The 16,177-nt window shown below is 34.2% G+C and overlaps 1 protein-coding gene across 9 annotated transcripts in view; it reads right to left on the bottom strand.

The window, feature by feature from the left end:
- LOC123540587 (sal-like protein 1) overlaps positions 1-16,177 on the bottom strand; it is a 139,783-nt gene that overhangs the window by 44,623 nt on the left and 78,983 nt on the right. The window contains exon 5 of one of the 9 annotated variants that reach the window (XM_053526947.1): positions 149-2,018. The exons of 4 other annotated variants lie outside the window; for them this stretch is intronic. In XM_053526947.1, the coding sequence (XP_053382922.1) occupies positions 1,819-2,018 (200 nt within the window). In that variant the 3' untranslated portion in view covers positions 149-1,818. Of the gene's footprint in view, positions 1-148; positions 2,019-3,885; positions 4,090-6,096; positions 7,571-13,434; positions 13,895-16,177 lie in introns of those variants that run through there. 4 more of the 9 variants (XM_053526948.1, XM_053526942.1, XM_053526952.1 and 1 more) reach the window with 4 other exon arrangements.

Genomic DNA, 16,177 nt, shown 5'->3' with positions numbered 1-16,177 from the left:
ATGTGTACAGTGTAGTCACATATGGTGCCCCAAAACTCAGGACGTCTGCCATACCACTACTCACTTAAAGACACAGAAAGTGATATTCCCATTCTAAAGCTCGAAACCATTTTACAGAACTCTGAACTAAAGATAAATAATTTTGAAATACAATGATGTTGATTTATTGGCACTAACTTTATTATAGTAAGCATTTGGTTTTCAAAGACACATGCCACTGTGTTTCTCATAGAAAAATGGTTAGCATTAACTTCATGTGCATAGTCTCACGTAGCATAAAACCACATTTATCATTTCAAATAAACGAATATCCATATAATGAATCTAAAAATTTGCATACAACTTTCACAAATCAAACAGTCCACATGTTCATGAGCATTTCTCATGTCCTTGATGTATCTCTCCTTTGAAAGCTGTAGCAGTAATAGGGGAAAAAACTGTCAGAATCTAAATTATATCAGAATCATGACCTGGAACAAAAGTCACATCTCAGCAAGGTTATTTCAGTGATCCGAACAGAAGATTGTAATGGAAGTAATGTGCTTCGTGCAAATGAATTGTTCACCCTACATAACACAAGTCCCACCAAACAGCTTCGGACAAAAATATCTCCTAGGTCATTCATGGCAACATACACTCAAAGTTGGTTTGTAGAAGATTCACACAATTTTCATTTTGTCCATCTGGAGTTGCAATATCAGTCGTTATTTCACATTTCAAGCATTTGCAACTATTACTATGTCACTGTTCTTACAAATGTTTTGAAACACCAATGGTTTTAGTAGATCACATTTCCATCAGGTAGCACAACTTCGCAACCACATTAAGAAGCCAAGATCATTCAGCAATGTAATTATTTTACCCCAAGATATATATATATGGCAAGTGGGCATTCAGAATATTATTCCACACAGCAAAAAGGTGGACTGTAATGGCTAGCCATGTGTGATCTATCTACTTCTTGTAATGGCTTGTGATCTATCTACTTGTAATGGCTAGCTATGTGTGATCATAGATATAAACATAATGCTATGGCTAGCCATGTATGATCTGAGATGTAATGACTAGCCATGTATGATCAATATACATACTGTAATGGCTAACCATGTGATCTGAGACATCTACATAATTATAGCCATGGCTAGCCAGGTGAAATCTATCTACTTGTTGCAATGACTAGCCATGTGTGATCTGAGGTATCTACATAATGTTATGGCTAGTCATGTGTGATCTGAGATATTAACATGCTGTAATGGCTAACTATATATTGCAACAGCTAGTTGGATGTGATGTGCAAAATCTAAATGTTGTGCAATGGCTAGCCAGGCATGATCTATATACTCTTATTGCTAGCAATGTGTAAACTGAGATATCTACATATTGTTATGGCTAGCCATGTGTGACCCAAGGAATCTACATATTGTAATGGCTAGACATGCATGATCAATCTAAGTAAGGTAATTGCTAGCCATGTGCCATCCGTCTATGAACTGTAGTGACTAGCCATGTGTGATCTGAGAAATCTACATATTGTAATGGCTAGCCGTGTGTGACCTGAGGAGTCTACATATTGTAATGGCTAGACATGCATGGTCAATCTAAGTAAGGTAATTGCTTACTATGAACTGTAGTGGCTAGCCATGTGTGATCTGAGGAATCTACGTATTGTAATGGCTAGCCATGTGTCTACATATTGTAATGGCAAGCCTTGTGTGACCTGAGAAATCTACAATGTCATATTGTAATGGCTAGACATGCATGATGTATCTAAATAAGGTAATTGCTAGCCATGTGTGATCTGTCTATGAACTGTAATGGCTACTCATGTGTGATCTGCATATTGTAATGGCAAGCCATGTGTGATCTGAGGTAACTTTTGAATGAGAATCTTTTTTTACAAACAGGGCACATGTGAGGTTTATCTCCTGTGTGAATTTTCATGTGTATACCACGGTTGCCTTTTGTTGTTAGCACTTTACCACAGACATCACACGGAAATCCTGGCCTTCTCTCACTGTCTGAAAATAGAAAGAAAGGAGAGATCTTAAAGGGCAACATTACATCTGTTTATCATTAAACATATGTAGTATTTTACATTGGTTCTTTTTAAATATAAGAAGAAAAAAAATTAATTTATACAGATCTGTCTAACGAAGCTAAAGACAAGAAATAGGAACTTTTTAAAAATATCCATTGAACTTAGTCAAAAATAATTTTGACACAATATTTCACATTGTAAATTTTAGCCATTTCAAAAAATTGTAATTCTGACTTCAGTTATGAAACTTTTAAAATGGTGTCATTTTTTCTCAAAATTTTTAAGGACAAAATTTTCTTTAATATCAAGTAGTTGATAAATCTACAACCATCCCCAAAAATCAGTTTTTCTTTTTAAGGTTCAGAAAAAAATAAATCATACACAGTTTCTCTATTCTCTATTAACCATTCAATCAGCATAGTACACATTTTCCAGACTGTATGTTTTAGGTAAGAAATGTGCCATTGAAATGGGTTAGTACATTTTTCCCTCAGGGGTACCATGGTTCTCATAGTATAGCTAGGGGTAGGGTATAACATATACAGTGACATTTTCTTTCTAGTCAGGTGCTACTGGATCAAACAGTGAGTATGTTAGGTAACTTCTATACAGTCAGCCACAATATGTGTTGTGAAACATTATTATGTATTCTCAATCTCTGTGTAGGATCAAAGATGTCAACAGTTTTCTATACTGACATATAAATTTTATATTGGGTATATTACATTACTACTGGTGTCAAGTTGATTTATGGCATCACATGGAAAACCAGAAAACCCTTCAAAACAAGAATCTACAAAACCCAGAAACACCTCAAAAAGGACCATGAAAACTAGAAACCTCCTCCAAAGCCAGAACCTTTAAAACTGTAAATCCCTGCAAAACTGAATAAATATTGTGGTGCAGCAACTTTTCATTGTTTGTTTGAGAAATAAGTCAATAACCAAAACCAGTATCTCTCTAATTAGAAAACCATTCTTCTACATTGGAACTCTATACAAACATTACCCAAAACAATCTGAAAGACAATCTGACTTCTGACACTTGTCTTTTATCATGATCAGCTCTTATGATATATAATAACATCAGTAAGGTTAAAGGATTTTAAAAGAAATATATATTTTCATTTAAGTTTTAAATATGCTGCCATTTCAGAACGCATTTTGTCAACAAGCAATTCTCTTAACCAAAAGTAGCTCCAAACTGAGCTAGAACATTTCAAGTCAACTTAGACAATCAAATCAAATTTATAAGAAAACACCTTATACATCTCTAAGCGGAAAGCAAACACTGAACACAACAAAATCCATTCAAAATAATTTCCAGACACTTGGACAAGAAGATTTTTAAAGTTTTTCTTTTTAGTTGCCATGGCAACCAGAATTCTATATGGAATTAAATTCTTTGAATAATTTTGATAGGGGACCACCCAAGGATCATTCATGTGAAGTTTGGTGTAATTCTGCCCGGTGGTTTTCAAGTTTTTTTTAGAAAATGTTGACGGACGACGCATGACCGACGACAGACAAAAGCGGTCACAAAAGCTCACCATGAGCCTTTGGCTCAGGTGAGCTAAAAATCATTACATGTACACAACTCTTCTAAACAAACTATACATGTTAAACAAATGGCTTGTGGCCAGAGAAAAGGTCAAAACCTAATGTGCACACAACAGTTACTATTTCATCAATAAACTATGGTAACTTCCCCATTTTTCATCCATTTCTTACTTTGCAGAGACCAGATTAAATGATTTTCATTAGTTAAGTTTACCCAAAGCATAAATCATAAACAGAGAAAGAGACAATTTGATTTTTTTCATTGATGATTTAATGGATGCACTTTACCTTTTTTTCACATTAAATCATGCTTTATATGCGTGGTCATATGAGCATTTAAGTTTCCTTTATGCATAAATGATTTTTGACAGACTTTACATCTGAATGGTTTCTCTCCAGTATGAATACGCATGTGTAATGTCCTATTTCCTTTACTGGACAGTACCTTCCCACAAATATTGCACTGGTATCCTGTCTCAGGTCCCATCACACCTGAAAGGGAAATATGATTACATTAAATATCTTTCAGAGATCTAGAACGCATCATAAATGAAAGCAACATTTACAACAACTGGGAATCTTAGAAGTAAAACAGTGCTATGATGGATCACAATCTCCATAAGTTTCAAAAGGCTACTAACATAGCCATATCTCCAGACTGATGCAATAGGTTTCAAACAATTCCTTGCATGCAATAAATTTCTTTAACTTCTGATACTTGTAATTAACAGAACAAAGATATCTATTTCAAACACAAGGAATTTTGCATGCTCAGATCTGTAAATCATGCAAAGTCTATTCCAAATTCTTGAAGTACAAGAATGGACAACACCTTTAAACTCTGTAAGCAGTAACAGCTTTTAAATTCACAAATATATTATATTAAGAGTAATTGCTATTATTCTTACTATAATATTGTAGTTTCCACTGTGACCATTCCCAGTGAATGTCATAGATATACATTAAAGGGTAATGCCTTAGGAAAATGGAGTGTAGTCCACATTATTATATACAGATCAGGGGCTACTGTTACATTGCACATTGTCTGAACTGAGTAGATATGTAGGTGTATTAATCTTTATTACAAAAGTCACTTTGAATCTTACTATATATATATTTATAATATACTAATGTTCAAGCAGATACAGTGGTCCAGTGGTAACAGTGGTGTCTATGAAACCAGGGTGGGCGAGTTCAAGCCCAAACTCCTCCCAACTAAAAAATCACAAACAATGTGATAAGAAATCAGTGTATGGATGCTTTACACTTGGCAAGCTCAAGAACCTTCTGTATTTTGCACTATATCCTCCCATAAAAAAAGATTTACAGTCTTCTAAAGAAATTGTCCATATGGGGTATCAGTGGTGACTATATATAATCAACAACACAATGTTCAATTAATTCAACTTTATACATTGTCAAAGTCTGTTGAGGACTCCTCAATGAGGAGAGGATACAACAAGAGCTGTCACAGGAGACAGCGTGCTCGACTATTTCGATGCTGGATAGTGAAACTGGGCACATCTGAGGAAGCTGGAGCTGTCACTGAAGTGTTTAATGACTCCGATGGTGGATGAAGATATTGCACAATAGCTTGAGCCTGTATCAAAAATATTAAGTTCTAAGAGAGATAAAGTGTATCAAAACACTAAATAAGTATAATTCTAAGCAAAAAGGTGGCATAATTCATTAAATATTGGTGCAAGAGTTATACAACTTGTGTCATATGATGTGGAACACCTGCTTCAAGTTTGAATCAAATCCATTTAGTAATTACTAAGATATAGTGAAATGCATCAAAATTAACCTTAAATTCTAAGTAAAAAGGGGCAGAATTCATGAAAAATTGGAGCAAAAGTTATGCATCTTGTGTCAAATGATGTGGGTGATAAGGTGGAACAACTATTTTAAGTTTGAATCAAATCCATTTAGTAATAACGTGCACCAATTTAACTTAAATCTTAAATTCTAAGTCAAAAGTGGAGATAATTCATCAGATATTGATGCAAGAGTTATGGCTCTAATGTCATATGATGTGAGAGATGATGTTGAACAAGTATTTTAAGTTTGAATCAAATCCATTTAGTAATAGTTAAGACAGAGTGAAAGTGCATCAAAACTTTAACCTGAAATTCTAAGTAAAAAAGGGAGATAATTCATGAAATATTGGTGTGAGAGTTATGGCCCTTGTGCCATATGATGTGTGTGATGATGAGGAATAACTATTTCAAGTTTGAAACAAATCCATCAAGTTATTACAGAGGTAAGTAGAAAAAAGAGAAAGTGTAAAAAAATCTTTAACCCAGGTAGGGACATGGAAGGATGCCGACACTGACACTGACGCCGGGTTGAGTAGGATCGCTCTCCATATACTTTGTATAGTCGAGCTAAAAACGTCACCTCACTGGTGCATACTCACTGGAGAACCTTCATTCATCATACACACTGGTGACCACTCTGGTGAACAAATAGTAAAGAAAGGAAATCAAAAGCAACAGATCAACTTGCAAACTGTTCTATTTTTCTGGCACAAAATCAAAGTTAACTAGCATCTAGGAAGTATTATTAAGTTTACTTTTGAACAAACAAAAAACAACTTCATTGGTTTAAGCAAATCAGTATTTACAACCATACTCTTCTTTTTGTAATGAAAAGTAATAAATCCTTTCGAAATGGAATCATTCTGGTCCTTTAAAATGTGAACACACCAAGCTATCAATATTTTCTATGAACACAAAGTCAACTAAATGATTTAAAATTCCCAGAATATCCTTCCATTATATCCTGCTGATAATACTGTCAAATCCATATTAAACTATTCTCTTTGTAATAGAAAGAGCATGGAAACTCGAGGGTAAACGATTTGTACGAGGGGGCTAGTATAAATTTTTTACCCGAGAGTTTTAATGTTCTTTCTGTTTTGTATCATAGCCATCCATATATGGTAGTTGTAGGCGTTCCACATTGCCATATACAGCAGTTCAGTGGGTTCTTAAAATCCTTGCTTTACTAATGTGTAAAGCCCAGGTAAAATAAACCAATGCTAGAGCAGAAAATCAATAAAATACACTTCACTGTCTACTGTTCCAGACACGCTGGCATACTTTTCTATCCAACAGTGCGGTAACTAGCGTGCGGGTATTAAATACCTGCACACTTTTAGTTACCGTACCCTGTACTCAGTGTATACGAATTACCTGCACCAAATTTGTTAAGAAAACACACCGAGCTATGATACAAGAATAAATCAATACACTGATTGTGTAATATATATCAAAACATAATTATCTACAGTGGAATGACATAAAACCAAAACCTTCATTAACTAACAAACAAAATTTGAAATAATGTACAACAGTTACTGCTCATTCTACTTCATGAAATTAACATATTATCTATACTGTAGATATTCGTAGAACAATCACTTCTGATACAAAAGTCCAAGTTCCTCAGGTCAGTTTCACTTATCTGTCACTGCCACAAACAATCAACTATTTTGATAATGAAATGTAGATATTGGCACTGTAAGTCATATTTATAAAAATCATTGTTGAGGTATATACACCTATCTGTAGTTGTACTGTGGCCACTAGCTGATTTATTTACACAAAGCCGTGGATTTACTGTGGCCATTTCCTGAAGTATTTACACCCAGCCGTAGATGTACTGTGGCTCACTAGCTGATTAATTTACACACAGCTGTAGATGTACTGTGGCCACGAGCTGAACTATTTACACCCATCTGTGGATGTACCGTGGCCAATAACTGATGTATTTACACCCAGTTGTAGATGTACTGTGGCCACATGTGAATGCAGATGTTGTTGTTGACGGAACTTTTTCTGACACCACTTGCAGCTGTAAGGCTTTTCACCAGTGTGAACACGCATATGTACAAGGGTGTTCTGTTTCGTCTTGGATACCTTCCCACATACAGGACATGGCCAATGGCGACCTTGACCATAAACCTCACCTGAAATCATTGAAAAAATATATTAGTCTGTGTTCCAGACATGCATCTCCTATAAATTCTATATACTGACAATTATTATAATTAAGTTAGTACAAATGTAAACAAAGCAATAACTGTATACATTAAGTTCTTATTTCAGTGGTGTATGAGGGATGTTAAAAAATAACACAAGATTTTTCCTGTCATTAGCTGCCTGTAGTGTACAGGGCAATGTAGAATATATCATTGTAATTCACAGTCTTTGTAATTCTGGTCATATATAATATCCATCCAGAAGTAAGTGTGTATGTAATTTAAGTGTTTAGTAATCTGTGTCCATTACCTTTGACTAAATTACCAAAAAACAACAGCGTTAATTCAATGACTACTGGCAATCACCCCATGAAATTGAAAGTATGTCAAAAATTTCTACTGTTCTTCACTAGTAAACATTTCAAATTTAACTAGAGCTATCACTAAAGGTGATGAATGTACCCCCCGCACATTGCAATTTGACGCACACAAGATTGCATAATTATGTGGACTGTATGTATATAGACTGTATGTATACAGTATAGTAACAAATAACGAAGTCCCATAACTATGCAGAATATTTATCTAAAAGAATGTAACATGCACCATGCACAACTAGGGTTGGTACTGATTACTTGTGTGAAGTTTCACTGAATTGTGTAAGCATTTGGAAGATTAGGCGCGCACAAAACTGCATATGCAGACTGTATCATTATGTACATAGTATGTTAACAAGAAACAAAGTCCCATAACTCTGCAATTTTTGTTGTTGAAAGAACCTAACATGCCCCATGCACAACTACAGTTGTTACTGATCACTTGTGTGAAGTTTCTTTAAATTGTGTCAAGGGGATGAGGAGGCCCGGCTGTACATATTCCAGAGTAACTGTGGAAAAATTGCGGACAAATGCAAAACTTCCATGGAAAGTAGGTACTTCCCATGGAATAGTCCGGAAAAGTCACCTGTTATATAACATGTCCAGAGTGATTGCAAATGTTTTCCACGCACATCTCTGGAAATTACTCTGGACATCTATCAAAATGTTCATGGAATATTCACTGACACTGCGGAAATGTAGCACTTTGAAAAAATTCTGGTCATTTAACTCTGGAAAATAACTCTGTCATTTTCTAAGGGATTTTAAACACATCAGAAAACAATTAGCATCAGACTGGGAATACCATGTGATCAAGCTCAGCCAATTAGATGAACTGATCTTACAGAGGAATTTTCAAAATGTGTAACTGGAAGTCTGATGTTAACAAGTTGTGTAAAAATTAGTGAAACTTTATTATGTGAGGTAATTCAGTTCAAAGTTAATATTGAGGATTCTAGAAATTGCTCAAGTAAGTTTGTTTACATAATTGACCAATGAAGCAATACATACATTTGTAATTATGCTAATTAACACATGCATGTTTATTTGTACATCTGTCATTATATAGCATAAAACAATGAATGCTAAAGTATAACCAAAGGCTTCACAAAGATTTTATAAATAATATGCATATATGGAAACAGATATCTTTAGGTACTTTCTTTGAATGCTTTCATCATTATTTAAGTGTAACTAATCTTTGTTCGAAACTATGTATATGCTTAAAAAATATTCTAATCAGTTACTTTTAACTGGCAAAGATTCATTTTCCTTGTTCATATATATCATATAGTGTTTAAAACTGCAAAAGTGATCACATGCAATAAAATCATATTGCTTGTACTGAAGTGTTATTGCTTACTATACATTTACTGCAAAAAAAGTCTATAAATCACATTTATTGCTATTGAATAATACTGTCAGCAGAACTTCCTGGACGACTGCGGAATAACTCCGGAAGAGTTTTCAGGGACGTCCGTGGAATCACTCTGGAAAATTGTCCATGGAAAGTTCTCCGGAAATCCCTGGACATTTTTTCCGCAGTATTGCATATCAAGCTCCGGAAAGTTTGTCCGAATACTCCAGAGTCTGGACATCCATGGAAATTCAAAGACATTCCATGGAAACTTCTGGAATTTTGACTGCCGGGGAGATGGTGCGCACAAGATTGTGTCTAGTATATAGTAAAGTAACAAAAAACAAAGTCCCGTAACTGCAATTTTTTTCTGAAAGAACCTTATATGCCCTATGCACAACTACTGTTGGTACTGATCAGTTGTGTGAAGTTTCATTAAACTGTGTGCAAGGGTTCGGAAGATTAGGCGCGCACAAAATTGCATATGCAGACTGTATCATTATGTACATAGTATGTTAACAAGAAACAAAGTCCCATAACTCTGCAATTTTTGTTGTTGAAAGAACCTGACATGCCCCATGCACAACTACGGTTGTTACTGATCACTTGTGTGAAGTTTCATTAAATTGTGTCAAGGGGATGAGGAGAAATGGTGCGCACAAGATTGTGTCTAGTATACAGTAAAGTAACAAAAAACAAAGTCCCTTACCTGCAATTTTTTTTTCTGAAAGAACCTAATATGCCCTATGCACAACTACTGTTGTTACTGATCACTTGTGTGAAGTTTCATTAAATTGTGTGCAAGGGTTCGGAAGATTAGGCGCGCACAAAACTGCATATGCAGACTGTATCATTATGTACATAGTATGTTAACAAGAAACAAAGTCCCATAACTCTGCAATTTTTGTTGTTGAAAGAACCTGACATACCCCATGCACCACTACTGTTGTTACTGATCACTTGTGTGAAGTTTCATTAAATTGTGTCAAGGGGATGAGGAGAGATGGTGCACACAAGATTGTGTCTATGTATATAGTAAAGTAACAAAAAACAAAGTCCAATAACTCTGCAATTTTTTTTCTGAAAGAACCTAACATGCCCCATGCACAACTACTGTTGTTACTGATCACTTGTGTGAAGTTTCATTAAATTGTGTCCAGGGGATGAGGACAGATGGTGCACACAAGATTGTGTCTATGTTTATAGTCTAGTAACAAAAAACAAAGTCCCGTAACTCTGCAAATTTTTTTTCTGAAAGAACCTAACATGCCCCATGCACAACTACTGTTGTTACTGATCACTTGTGTGAAGTTTCATTAAATTGTGTCAAGGGGATGAGGAGAGATGGTGCGCACAAGATTGTGTCTATGGACAGACGGACAGACAGACAACCTGAAACCAGTATACACCCCCTTACAACTTTGTGACTATGAGAACTGTCACCTTGACCTTTGACAATAAGACAACAAAAACAATGTGGATTATCACTAAGTCCATGCAAATTAGACAGCAAAAACAATGAGGATAATCTTCTAACTTCAGGCAATCACCATACTATTTGTTGGGGATTAATTTTCGTGGCTTTCGTAGTTGAGTCAATTCACAAAATTTAATCCCAATGAACAAGTAAAATTCCAATACAGTTTTGGTTCAAAAGTTAAAGTCCACGAATTCATATCCTGAAGAAATTGCTGTTTTGACCAAAACCACGAAATTCATACCCACGAAGTTAAATGATTTTACAGTATATCTTAAAGGCCTTTAAGTTATTCCCCAGTTCTCGACTGGAAACTAGTATTCTGATACAGACAGAAACAGAACAATATACCCTTTTATATTGTAGGAACTCATATAAAACATTGACTGTATTACTAAACTTTAAAAAAATTAATGTGTTTGATTTTTTTGTTGATTTGATCAGCTTTTATATATAACACATAAAATGCCATTAAACTAATTCAGTTGAAAAACGTTGATGTTTAACCAGCACTATGATGAAAGTTAAACAGCATGTCTTCTTTGCTAGTATTCTCAAATGGTAATGCAAGACTATAAATATGTAGACAAACAAGCCACCACTTATATTTCACAAGACACAAAATGAAAACTCTGGTTTTCTTTTATCATGTTTTGAGTGTTTTCTGTTACATAGCAACGGTGCTGTTTGAAAATGCTAGTGTTATATATATATATATATATATATATATATATATATATATATATATATATATATATATATATATATATATATATATATATATATATATATATATATATATATATGATACAATAACACAAGAGTAAATATGTCTGTATTTAATTTACAATGAGACAACATCATTCTGTAAATATATAAAACTTGAAACATATGAACTTAAACAATAAACAGTTGTATTCACTATTTTGTCAAATTTTTTTTTTGTTGGGTTCAACTTTGCACGGATACAATTATAGGTCATATAGCAACTTTTCAGCTTTGATGGTGGAGGACGGCTCCAGGTGCCCCTCTATGCATAATTACATCACAGGCGGGCACCTGGGTAGAACCACCAACCTTCAGTAAGCCAGCTGGATGGCTTCCTCACATGAAGAATTCAACACCATGAGTGAGGCACGAACCCATATCAGTGAAGGGCAAGTGGTTCGAAGCCAGCGACCTTAAACACTTGGCCACAGAGGCTCCCTATTTTGTCAATAGGAATAGTCATGTATAGCATTCTGCTATATTTTCCATAATATCAAAGTATTATATTAAAGCATTACGTAATGTAACAATACTTTTTTTGGCTATGAACTTCTTTTTCATCAGATATTTTCAAGAGAGCAAAATTTTACAATATTTCGGTCTGACCTTTAATCATAACCTAGAAGTCAATTAAAAATCTAGAGTTTACGCAAAGACTTAATTGTGTAACAGCTAAATCAGAGCAAACATTTCTAATTTTACAGCAGAAGCTCGATTCCTCCTCACAGTATTATATGATACATTATTTCATGGTTCCATTTAAATTGCTAAGGCCTAAGGATTTTTTTTTATTAAGTGAAACTTTTCGGAAATTATTTTTGTGTCAAAAAACGAAAACAAATAAGGGGGTTATGCCTTTAGAGCATCAGTAAGTTGATTTCTAACATCACTGACCATGTTTAAAGCATCAAAAGTGCATTTTTGGAAAAAAATATTCTCCAAAGCCATAAAAACATAATTACATTTAGGGTCGGGCCAAAAATTTAGGGTAGGTCGGGATACCGGAAACAAACAATTTTTTTTTTACGTCTAATCAACAATTTGTGCTACAGACTAGCCAATAGTTCAACAATGTATGCTAAATTAATGATAAATACTGCAGAAAAAAAATACGAAAATCTATTTCTGATGTCAGGAAATAAAACATTTATCAAATGGTTTGCCCTTTAATTGTCAAAATTATAATAAGAACAGTTTTGATGATTGACTGGCAAGCCATTCCGTAAATGTTTAATATTTGTAGAAGAGAAAACTATCATATTTGTAACGAGTTAACTTTCCTTAACTTTTTGTGACCATAACTTCTTGAAAGTATTATAATCTACTTGTAGTTAATATGTATCAATGCTTCACACAGCTGCCAGTATGTAGTTCATATCTGACATATATCTACACTTCACACTGCTGCCAGTCTGTAGTTCAGATCTGACATATATCAATGCTTCACACTGCTGCCAGTATGTAGTTCAGATTTCACATATTTCAATGCTTCACACTGCTGCCAGTATGTAGTTCAGATTTTACATGTTTCAATGCTTCACACTACTGCCAGTATGTAGTTCAGATTTTACATGTTTCAATGCTTCACACTATTGCCAGTATATATCTAGATCTGACATTCATCAATACTTCACAAGTTCATACAGCTGCCAATCCATCTAGTTCAGAAATGACAAAACTACAGCTGGTCTACATTTTAATATACAACAGCTAGAGCAATAACTTGACAGGGAAGTGACTGCAGGAAAGTTACATTAAAGCTTCCCTGATTGGGGAAAGGGGATATAACAATATTAAATTGTACATCTGACTACCCAGTAAAACAGTCAAAGATCATATCTCGCTACCTAAACAGTGACTAGTACACAGTTTGTCTTGACTTCTGCATTTTATTTAGATATCAGTTATCCAAAGATTTAATTAAGTTTGTTTCAGTTCTTGTTATCAATTTCAAGTTGGCCATGCACTTATCCTGCTTTGGAAGTAAGAACATGCATAGTGACATACCCTATGATCACTGAAATTGTTATTGTATATACAGTATACATGTACTTATTAATAAGGTGAAATATCCTAAAGTTTCCAAAAATCCTATCAATAAAAATGAATTCTAAGAAATGTCTTTCATAACTAGGCACAAGATTATGTTGCATTTAAATGAGTAGCCATGTGTGTTTTCAGGTGATATTTTCTGTAGAATCTCTTTTCGCACACTGAACAGACGAACGGACGATAACCAGAGTGAATCTTTAAATGATTCCGCAGGATGTACTTGTTTCCAAAATCTTTATCACAAAGTGGGCATGGTAATCTCGGGCTGTTCACAACATAATCTGAAACAGAAAAAAAGGTACCTGTTGTTATAATTATTATTGAATATAATCAAAAAGTAAAGGTACTATTTTGTAATTAGTATACACTAATAAATTCCTACACAAATGCTATTTAAGGTATTGGACCCCTGATGGTAATGTTTAAAAAATGGCATTTGCTTGGTATATTCTTGAAGTTGACCATGTGTTGCAAATTTTAAACAACTTTTACTGTGCCGTTTTTTGTAAATTTTGTATAATTTCTAGTATTTCCTCAAGCTCAAGTAGAGACAAATTTCAATGTGATGGCCACTATCTAAAACTGTTTCAGTAAATTGTATCAAGCCATAGCTCAGTGATACACTGCATGCAGCGGACCTTTGCAGAGAATTCGTTACTGCATTAATTTTGATAAAAGAAACATCAAACTATTGTTAAACAATTATAAAACACAAAATATAACTGTAAATATCATTTTTTTCTAGGGTGCCTCAAGTAAACAGATTTAATGTGACAGAATTCTCAATCCAGCATTGAAAAATTAAGGTCGAATCCTGTGGGTCTGTTTTGAATTTTGCTCACTTCATTTGAAAATAACCTTGAGGCAGAAGTAAAACCTACCTGCATTTCTTTCACAATATGTGGGATTTCTTGTCTACATTTATTTGAATGTATAATATGTTTATATCGTATATTAAACACAAGTCATTATCATAAAAAATTTACTTACTTAATTATACACAGTCAGAAGTTTATCAAAAAGACATTTGGTATGATTACATTCAATATCACATTGTATCACAATTTCTACTGGACACACTCTTATGACTATAACAACAACATCTAGCTATAACAATGTAAAACTAAGCCTGTTGGACAAGCAACTGTAATCAATTTAAATATCAAGGAACAAAGAAATATGAGCTGCGCCATGAGAAAACCAACAATGTGCGTTTGCGACCAGCATCCGCGCAGTCTGGTCAAGATCCATGCTGTTCGCTTTCAAAGCCTGTTACAATTAAAGAAACCGTTAGCAAATAGCATGGATCCTGACCAGACTGCACAGATGTGCAGGCTGGTCTGGATCCATGCTGGTCGCAAACGCACTATATTGGTTTTCTCATGGCGCGGCTCATATGGTCTTAAGTTAGATCATCAGGTCCATCTTAAAATGCATTTTTAGAAGATAAAATTATATACCTTATATAAAATGTAGCCTATTACTACAAGGGCTTTGAGAGAAACTGGTTTCTGCTCTACCAACACAGGAAGTGTCACATAATGTGTAGTTCTTTCACAATTTACTAACTCAGATACTACATGTTTAACAACCAAAGAATATAAATCTTAAACAAATGTTTCTAAATTAGGTATATTTTATTAATTGATGTGAATCATACAACACCTAATACAACAGTACTTTAAACAACATTCAATATAACTTTTGAAAAACAATGTAATAAATTAAGATAAGTAGAAACTTTTACTGGGAAATTTTCAAGAAAAAGATTCACGATTTGAGCTGCGCCATGAGAAAACTAACATAGTGACTTTGTGACCAGCATGGATCCAGACCAGCCTGCGCATCCGCTGTTCACTAAAGGTTTCTCTAATTGCAAAAGGCTTTAAAAGCAAACAGCATGGATCCTGACTAGACTGCATGGATGCGCAGGCTGGTCTGGATCCATGCTGGTCGCAAAGCCACTATGTTGGTTTTCTCAGGGCATGGCTCATTTATGTATCTTACTCAGTCAATCAAAGGAAACTGAAAGAAACTGTTTTTATTAAATTAAATACTGCTACCATAGTCGCTATATGAATGTATGTAAACTTGCCAAAACATGAAATATTGTCCAATCAATAATCTGACCATGAAATTCGCTATCATACGAGTCTGTGGTAAAAATGAGTAACAAGGAAAATTGAAGTTGGCTTGCAGTTATAATTTTCTACAATTCTGTTATGTCACATAAACAAAGTAATATTAGCACTAATACCAAATTTTGGAAAATGAGAAAAAACAAGAAATCTGTCTAAAGAGAAAAAGTTTCAGCTGAAATTTTTATGTAAGTACGTTTTTAAAATGGGAGCAATAAAGTGCGTTATAGCAAAAATTTGAAAAATAACTCGTGCATTATTATTTTTACCAAAGTAATGAGTAAATAATTCTTGTGTATATTATTTTAGCAAGCCATTTGAATGTTAAATGCAGTACACATCAGTCACCAACATAAATATTTTATATATATGCTTCATTTTGTTTTGCTGACTTTTATCGGATTTTGCCAACAGTATCTTGCAAAT

Source organism: Mercenaria mercenaria, chromosome 16, assembly GCF_021730395.1.
Source record: "Mercenaria mercenaria strain notata chromosome 16, MADL_Memer_1, whole genome shotgun sequence".
Taxonomy (NCBI): Eukaryota; Metazoa; Mollusca; class Bivalvia; order Venerida; family Veneridae; genus Mercenaria; species Mercenaria mercenaria.
Note: the sequence above shows the minus strand (reverse complement) of the source record. Positions and strands in the feature narration are given on the sequence as shown.